Source organism: Panthera uncia, chromosome A2 (assembly GCF_023721935.1).
Source record: "Panthera uncia isolate 11264 chromosome A2, Puncia_PCG_1.0, whole genome shotgun sequence".
NCBI classification, from domain to species: domain Eukaryota; kingdom Metazoa; phylum Chordata; class Mammalia; order Carnivora; family Felidae; genus Panthera; species Panthera uncia.
The window spans coordinates 162,627,915-162,636,962 of record NC_064816.1 but is presented as its reverse complement, the minus strand read 5'-3'; the positions used below and the strand labels follow the sequence as shown (position 1 = coordinate 162,636,962).

At 49.5% G+C, this 9,048-nt stretch overlaps 1 protein-coding gene across 10 annotated transcripts in view; it reads left to right on the top strand.

The window, feature by feature from the left end:
- The first annotated feature begins 4,017 nt into the window (after window positions 1-4,017).
- The window catches only part of NCAPG2 (non-SMC condensin II complex subunit G2), a 68,337-nt gene continuing 63,306 nt past the window's right edge, over window positions 4,018-9,048 (top strand). For 2 of the 10 annotated variants that reach the window (XR_007460165.1, XM_049642204.1), the window contains exons 1-2: window positions 4,155-4,586; window positions 5,382-6,043. Coding sequence is in view for 9 of the 10 variants with exons in the window: in XM_049642204.1 (XP_049498161.1) it covers window positions 5,966-6,043 (78 nt within the window). In the remaining variant the exon portion in view is untranslated. Of the gene's footprint in view, window positions 4,092-4,152; window positions 4,587-5,381; window positions 6,044-9,048 lie in introns of those variants that run through there. The other 8 variants (XM_049642200.1, XM_049642202.1, XM_049642201.1 and 5 more) reach the window with 8 other exon arrangements.

Below are 9,048 nucleotides of genomic sequence, written 5' to 3'. Positions count from 1 at the left end.
TCAGCTCCACAAGGGGCCTCAGTAGGGTCACTGCCAAGCCCCGTGGACACACATTCTTCCATGCATTCAGTGAGCGCCTACTGTATGCTGTGTGCCGTGGGCGGAGTTCTGTGTCTAGGAGGAAATTACACTAGCTGAGCTCTGCAGGGCATGTGAGCCATGGGCAGTGAGGGGGAAGGGAGGGTTCAGACAGGTGGGGTGAAGGCACTGAGTGAGGGACCCTGCGGGGTCCCCAGGAACGGACAAGTCAGAAAGGGGCGCAGCCCAGGCTGAGGAGGCAGGCAAGGGCCGGGCACCCTGGTGTTTTTCCTAAAGCAAGGAGAAAGCACTGAAGGCTTGCAAGGAAAGGTTTGGTGATGGTCAGGGTCTCCTGAAGAGCAAATTGTTCCAGGGACATTGTTTAGAAGGAGAAGGAAGAGGAAAGACATATATAGACACTTTAGTTTTTGTTTGTTGTTTTTTAACAACAGGCGCAGCACGTGCTTCAGGCCCAGCACGGAGCCCAATGTGGGGCTTGAAGTCACGCCCCTGAGATCAAGACCTGAGCTGAGATCCAGAGTGGGACGCCAAAGGACAGAGCCACGCAGGCGCCCTCTATAGACATTTTATGGTTTTAGCTTTAATGGGGCTCTCTGATCGACTTTGAGTGAATTTCTGTGAATGGTATGAGGTGGGGTTCATACTTCTTTTCGTATGTGCACCCAGGAGCTTTCACAGCACGCATAGGGGCAGCCAGCTGTCCCCTGCCACCCCTAGGGCTCCCCTAAGGGGTCACTCAATCCAGGCCCGGCAGGTGCCCTGTGGGGCCTGTTGGCCCAGTTCCCACGGGTAGAGGGCAAGGGTGGGCCCTGAGCTTCCGATGACTTCTGCTTTTTCTTTAATTGTTGTTCGAATATCCACATCCACATTTCCCAAGTTCAACTTTTACTTTTAGAGACGCTATAGCATAAAACCACAAAAAGGAAGGAAATGTTTCTGCAGCTGCCTCTTGATTAGTCACGAACCCTCCCTCTTTCTTGGAATCAGTGACTCAGGGGCTGGAGGGCGTCCAGCTCTGAGGGCTGGCCCTGTGCTCTGCTCTACCCAGAACAACCATGAAATGCTCCTTCTCATCAGCCCCATGTTCAAGTTCCTAGCCAGTGATGTCCTCTTGTTTAGCTTATTTTCCTGGTTATAAATATTATAATGAAGTGACAAATTTTGTGTTTTCTTCCAGAAATATTCTGGAAGGATACTCAGGAAAGTGGTAAGAGTGGTTTCCTTTGAATTTGAACAATGCGATTTGTGTTATTTGCCCAATACAAAATTAAAAAAAAAAAAACACCCTGAATTTTACAGCTGATCCTTTATTGAAGTATTATTTTAGCCCATATGTTCCGTCCCAAACGGCTTCAGGCTTAGTTTATATTGCCTTGCCATGGGGCCTTAGAACCTTACCACGTGGGAAGGGAGATCACCCTCACACCTCATTCGTTCATTTATTCAGAAAACATTTTCTTCAAACATCTAAAATGTGCCAGGGGGAGCCTGGCTATCTCAGGCAGAACATGGGACTATTGGTCTTGAGGTTGTGAGTTCAAGCCCCATGTTGGGCGTGGAGCTTACAAAGAAACACACAAACAAACAAACAAACAAAGTGCCAGACTCAGGACGTAGGGCTGAACAGGGCATAGTCTTGACACGGAGGCGCAGACAGGGCTGGTGGAGAGGACGGTTCAGAGGCTGCGTCACACGACAGGGTTGAAGACAGAGTGAAGTTGTACGGGGTTTGGAGGAGGCCTGGGATTCATTCTGTTGAGGAAAGGCACGTTCATGCATTGTGGGAATGGCCTCCCAGCGCTTCACTTGCTCAGACCATCCCAGCCCCCATTGTATGGATGAGGAAACTCCAAGGGAAAAATATGTAAATCAGGAGATAAAAGCTTTTATGTTAAAAAATAATATCAACAAAAACGCCTTTAAAATGAAAGAGTAAACAATACACTGTAATGAATAGTGACTGAATGTACGTGGGCAAAGATTTTTGGCAAACTTTCTAGAAACTAAGAAAGTGAATGACTCCAAGTGACTGGATAAAAACGTATTTTGAATTTCAGGTGTTGAAAGTCTTTGCTTTCACCAAAAATTGAAGGAAAGCCCAATCAACTTATTAGCTGATACAAATTAAAATAAAAGAATTGATGGGGGTAGAGCTCTGGGTCTGTGCGGATCTGACAAAATCAAAGCTTCCGGGGAGTGGACAGCGAGGTCCAGAGGGATGGCAGGGCCTTGATTTGATTGACAATGCTCAGCAACGAGCCGGGCGGTCCGAAGAGGACTTTGCGTTCACTGAATGAGGTTCCTGGACCTGACAGGACAAGCGTGGCACCGCAGAATCCATTAAAGAACAAGAAATGACGTCGGCCAGCTTAGCCTTAGGTTCCTCCATGAGAACATTCCCCCTGTAGGAAACCAACACCTGGCTCCTTTTTCACGGATGGATTTTTAAAAAATACATAGATATAAAATGTAAAGAAAAAAATTGATGATATGTTTGTGATCAGTATGTGACTTTTGGCATTTAACTAAAGTATGTTCAAGGAATAGAGTGTCATTACTATTAATTTTTTTCATTTTTTTAAGTTTATTTATTTATTTTGAGAGAGAGCAGGAGGGGAGCAGAGAGAGAGAGAGAGAGAATCCCAAGCAGGCTCTGAACTGTCAGCACACAGCCCAACAAGGGGCTCAAACCCACAAACTACAAGATCATGACCTGAGCTAACACCAAGAGTTGGACACTTAACTGACCGAGCAACCCATTCATCCCATTTTTTTTTCATTTGTTTATGTGAACAAATTTTCTCAATATTTACGTCTATAAACACAAAAAATCAGAATAGAATATTCATCCTTGGAAACATGAGTTAACTGAAAAAAGTCTTAACCATAGCATTGAGATGTGTTTCAACAAAATTGTATAGTTTTACAAGTACTTGTCAAAACTTTTATAATTTTTTATATGGTTTTGATCTCTTTGTATCCCTAATAAATGTAAAAGTTTTAAAATCTAGAGCTTTATGGCCACAAAATATTTAAGAAATCTGTATCTTGCTGGAGATGTGACCCACAGAAACTTCTAGCAAAAACAGATTTATGCTAGGATTGCCTAATTTGGGAGACTGGCTGTAAACACTTCAGGAAGACCAGGTGACCAGTTGCTAGAGTATTGATTCCATTGGATATTTATAGTGATGTGACCGTTTCTAAAAGTCAATCTTTATAATTATGTTGATATTGCAGTCATTTCAGCCATTTAAGCCACTGATAAAACACATTTATTTTTCAGACTAAAAAAAGCCAGGGGTGCCTGGGTGGCTCATTCTGTTTAGAGTTGGACTCTTGATTTCTTCTCAGGTCATGATCTCACGGTTCCTGAGCCCCACATTGGGCTGGCTCCGTGCTGACAGTGCAGAGTCTGCTTGGGAGTTTCTCTCTCAAAATAAACACTTTTTAAAAATTAGCATACAGAGAGGCGCCTGGGTGGCTCAGTCAGTTAAGTGTCTGGTTCTTGATCTCAGCTCAGGTCATGATCTCACGGTTCCTGAGTTCCAGCCCTGTGTGGGGGCTCTGCGCTGACAGTGAGGAGCCTACTCTGGATTCTCGCTCTCTCTCCCTCTCTCTCTGTCCCTACCCGGCTCACGCTCTCTCTCAAAATAAACTTTAAAAAGTAAATAAATATAAAAACAAGCCAGATCTGCTCTCCCGTGGGAGGGGCGTGGCCCGGGCGGGCAGTGGCCTTCCAAGGCCTGGACCCGAGCTCGGAGCAAGAAAACGCAGGGCGGGACCGGGAGAGCGGGAGGGGCCTGGGGCGGGGCCCGGGCTCAGAGCAAGGCAGGGCGGGGCGGGGTATGCAGCGTAGGGCGTGGTCGGGACGCCGCTGGGCGGGGCGGGGCGGGGCGTGAAGCGCGCCCTCCGGCGGCCCCGCCCAGGTGTGCCCGGCTCTCGCGAGAGCGGCGCGTGATGACGCGCAGGCGGGCGGAGCGCGTCGCGGGCGCGGGCGGGCGGGTTTGAATCTGGTCCGAGCGCGGGAAACGGCGGGTTTCCGGGACGAGGTGAGCGCCGCGGTGCCGGCAGGCGAAGGGCTCCGGGCGGGGGCAGGGACCGGGAAGCGGCGGGGGTCGGTCAGGTGGAGCCCCCAGTCGCACAGCCTCCGCGTGGGCTCCACGGCCCGGCCGGTGGCTCTGCGGCGGTCCTGGGGCGGCGGGCACCGGGGCCCTGAGCGCGCCGACGCCCCGACTCCGGGGCCGAGTTCACAGAGGACCCCGGCCCTGGACCCAGGCTGCCCGGGAACCTGTCCCCAAGCGTATGTCGTCGTTCTGACGGGAGTGCTTTGCTCCGGGCGGGGGCTTGTTCGTGGGGGGGCTGGAGCGCAGCCCCACAGGTGGTGACAAGGCGACAGGCGCCTCCTTTGAACGCTCCTCCTAATTCGGTCCAGGCTCCTGTGTGAAGAGCGCCCTGCCGCCGTGGGGACGGATAACTGCGTGTGCGATGACGCCTCAGCCTGCAGGCAGCATCTGGCCGGACGGGCGCGGACGCGGGCACGAATAGTACGAGAAGCCGAAGGTGGCCCCTGGGGTGGGGGGTGGGGGTAGCCTGGGAGTTGGAAGCAGCTGCAGTCGCGAGTGTCAGGAGATGGGGCGTTTGGTGGTGAACGCGGTCAGGACACGTAGATTGCCGTACTTGAGGCTGAGGTGCCGCGGGTGCCCTTGGGGGCGGAGCACGCCAGGGGCGTTCCCACGGGTCCACGGGAGGGGCAGAGTTCAGAGACCCGCGCGCAGGACGTGTGAGTCCGTGTGGCGAGCGCACCTTTTCGGAGTGTTTGTTTTTAAACCCATGGGCTGCTGCTGGCCATTATTAGTCGTCAAGCTTGTCGCCGGCCACCCTGCCTGCTGCCGGGCCAATCGGAAGTTCTGTTCTCTAGCTCAGCCCGCAGAGCCGAGGAGTGAGGTGGCCAGGCCCCAGTGGTACGCACTGGGCACACGTTATTTCCAATTTTGTGGGTTCAACTTAGACGTTAAGACCTGGAACCCGAGGTTTACGAGGACTTTCTGTCCCCGAAAGTGTTGTCATTGGTGCCAGTGACTTTCCAGATTGCTCTGTCTGTAAGGCCCGGGAGGTTCTCATTTGTTTCTGGAGCGAAGGGTCTGCTTGCATGTGTGCTCCATCACTTACCTTGCCCGTTGGCTGCTGGCTTTCGGCCCCGGGGTGCGAATGGAAAGTAGGGTTTCCCGGGGGAGCCGCCGCGGGCAGGGCGGTTGCACGCACTCCCTGGAGCTCTGGTCCCGGCGCGGGTGGGAGCGGGCTCCTGTGATTGGGCGCCTAACGGTCTGCTCTCCCTCCAGGCTCCCGGGGGGCCCAGCGCCTCGCCCAGCAACGGGCGGCTGCGACTGCGTTCTTTTTGCGGAATGGCACTTCGGAGAGGCACAGTCTTCAGGATCTAGCGGCGGGGCTCCGCTTTCATTCTTTTTCTTCAGTACTTTCTTTGATTGTTCCCAAGGCACTTTGCCCCATGTTTTCATGGGGTCAGCCTTTTGTTGAACTGACTCAGACCTGCCTGAGCATCTTGCTAAGGCACTAAAGGGAGAGGAGGCGAGCCTCCTCGAGCCGTTTGGATTTCTTTCCTTTGTTGGTAACTTCATTGACAATTGGTAATAACATAGTGTTATGTTGATACTGTCCTCAGTAAAGAAAGTAAGGGAATTATTTTGTAGATATAACTTGTTTTACGTCAGAATATTGTTAAAAACTGTCTACCATAGATGGTACAGGTTTTTGTTTTTTGTTTTGTTTTTTTGCAGTTTTGGATGTTAGTGCCAAATTATGTCGTGTAGGAAAAGATATATTTGCAAATTCAAGTTTCAGTATGACTGTGTTTTCTGCTTAGGGTTACAGAATAAATGCCATATGAAAAGCAGTTTCATCTGTCATGGAAAAACGAGAGACATTTGTACAAGCAGTGTCTAAGGAGCTGATTGGAGAATTTTTGCAGTTTATTCAACTTGATGTAAGTTTTATGTTTAGCTTTATTGTAATTTGGCTGTTAACATAAGACTTTTTTTAAAAATCAGTACACAAATGAAATCTTGTAGTCTCAGTGAATCCTTAGGAACCAGGATTTATTTAAAAAAAACAGGACTCTACTCAAATAGACCTGCTGACGGCAGGTACTCACAAATGGTATTTCCCGCTTCTTTTAGGAGAGTTGTAAGAATGCTGAGTGATGTAACACAGTGTGTTTCTATACACTTAAATATTTAGAGATCTCTTGCTGTGTGGGTGGCATAGTGAGTCCTCAAGTTATTTGGTCCTCAAGTTATTTACAGTGTTGTGGTGGATTCAGGTCTGGAAATACAGCAGAGTAAAGACTCAGCTGGGGCAAGGGTATGGGAGGGTGCCCACATCCAGCCATGGACTCTTTCCTGTCCCAGTGGAAAGACTATGGAGTAAACAGAAGTCAGCCAGTCAAGGAGGGATGTGGGGAAGGGTCTCAGAGTGAAGGGGATAACTTTACGGACCGGAGAAGGCACGTTGTGTTTGAACTTGAAGGCGTTCGGTAGGGCTAGGGTGCAGAAAGCCAGGTCAGGAAGACACAAGGGCTGACACTTGAATTACGTCAGACTTTCTTTATCATTTTAAGGAGCTGAGACTTTATCCTGAGAGGAGTGTGGGTTTGTATCCGAAGAATAGATGGAAGAGGGCCACCTGAAAGCCTGGAGAGGAATGAAGAGGCCGTGCCCTGCGCGAGCTGTCAGTTGGGGGGGTGCTGTTGACTGGGTGTGCGCCAAGGAAAGGGTGAAGGCAGATCCCAGGTTTTGACTTGTGGTGCCTTCCAGTGAGATCTTGGATGTGGGAGGAAGGCAGGTTTGAGTGGGAAGATAGGCTCAGTTTGGGACGTTCTGGATGACTGTCAGGGGGACAGGCACAAGTTGGTGTCCAGCAGGTGGATGGATAGTATCTGAGGCCCAGGAAAGAGGCCTGGGGAGAGACAGATTTGGGTGTCCCCAGTGGCACTTGGAAGCTTCAGTCATGGGAACACACGGGATCATCTGTAGTGTAATGAGAGAAGCCTTGGACAGAACTCTGAGGAACCCAACACTTAAGGCACCAACTCTAAAATGCTCGTGACGTTGGGGCAGGAGGCACATACCTCATGCAGTGAAGATTAAGTTAGTAGTCACTAAGAAGTAGAGAGGAACCTAACAGTAAATTTGTTGCTAGCAACATTCATGAAGTTATTTTTCTTTATAGGAGAGAAATGAGCTTATGAGGTGATTTTGTATTGTAAAATGGTACCCTGTAAACTTACACATAACCAGCACACGTTCACGAGCAGCACATGACAGAAGTGTCTGTGAGAGCCAACTATTTAGACGTTACGTTAATGTCTGCTTTAGTAGGAGTGTAGGTGATTTGTATTATAATAGATGTGCAGCACACATATAGTTTAAAGTTCATAAGACTTGTTGCAAACTAGTATCGTAGCGTTAACTAAAATCACTAAATTGATGGTGATGAAGCTAAATGATAATGATCTGAAATCAAAAGGCAAAGCCAGCAACATTTGGGTGGCACAGTCCATGCAGGGTCACAGAGCACTCTCTGAGGTGCTTCCCTCCGGCTGTCCCCGTCACGTGCTGGAGAGCCTTGAATTGTCGCTCAGCAGCGGACATCTCAGTAGGATGCCGAGTTAGTCCTCGTATTAATAGCCATTAGTTTTAGTTCATGAATAGCACACCTTATTCACAGTAATTTAGTATGTCAATCACCACCTAGCTCTTAGTTAAACAAAAAAATGAAAATATGCAGGATTGTACATCACTTGTTTTCTTCAAGTTGAATGATACAAAGAGCCATTCTGTAGGTTTCACATGGTCAACCAAGCAGTTAAGTCTGTTGGAAGCCTGCTAGGTGGACCTCCCATCAATTCTGCTATAATGTCAGTTCTGCTATAATGCAGTATCACACATTGCTAAAAATCACGTACTCTGCCGAATGGGCAATAAACAGAAGGATTATGGGAAAAATGGGGGTAAGGGCAGAACACTCAAAAACCTCACCAGTGACACATTTAAAAAAAGAGATAGTGACCTAATAAAAAAACAGCACTTTTATACAAGTCAAATCACTAAGAAATACATAAATATGGGAGTAAACATGACATTTGCCTTGAAAAAGAGCCCGAGTTTGCGGGTGGAAGTGAGTTCCTGTGCTCCCCGGGGCTGGCCTGCTGACCCTGTGTGAGAGGAAGAGAACAGAGGAGAAAAGTACAGTCCAGGCTGGGAGGACTGGAAAGGTTGAAGAGAGGCCAGGTGGACAGAGAACTGGTCAGAGGGTTGCAGCACATGTGGGTTCCCAGGAGCTGGCTGGTGTCTGAGGTGTGTGTTTTGCGTGACTCAAGCTCTGCTCAGCAGGTGCGACTTTCTGCATTCACCTAGTGATGAAATCCCACATAGGCAAGCCAGAAATTTCCTTTTGCTCAAATTGTTCCCTTATGTATTAATTGCATTGGGACAAATCTGCATTTCAAAATAAGCATTGTGGAGCAGCACTGACTGTGCTCTCAGTAGTTCTTTGAGATTGGAGGGTCAGCGTTTAAGGAGTTTGTTCTGAGTGCCTTCTGGATGCCAGGCTCTGCTCTTGGCCTTGGGACACAGCATATACCAAGTTTCTGCCCAGAGGGAGTTGGTTTTTGGTGGTGGAGGGAGAGGAGGAAGCAGGGTAGGGGATGGGTGTCCAGGTGTGATTTTGGTCAGAGATTGGAATGGGCCCTGTGGAGACTGAGGGAGGAGAACTCTGGACAAGAGGGATGGGGACGGGGAGGCCCTGAGGCAGGTGCACACCTGGACAGCCCAGGTGGGGCTTTCCTGGGAGAGGAGGGAAGGTGGTAGGAGTTAGGGTGGGGAGGTAGCCTTGCGGGGGGGGGGGGGGGGGCCCGGGGGGGGGCCCCTGCCCTCCTTTTTGTGTCTAAAATGATGGCGTGGTTAAAAGAAGGTTTGGGGAGAAAAAAAA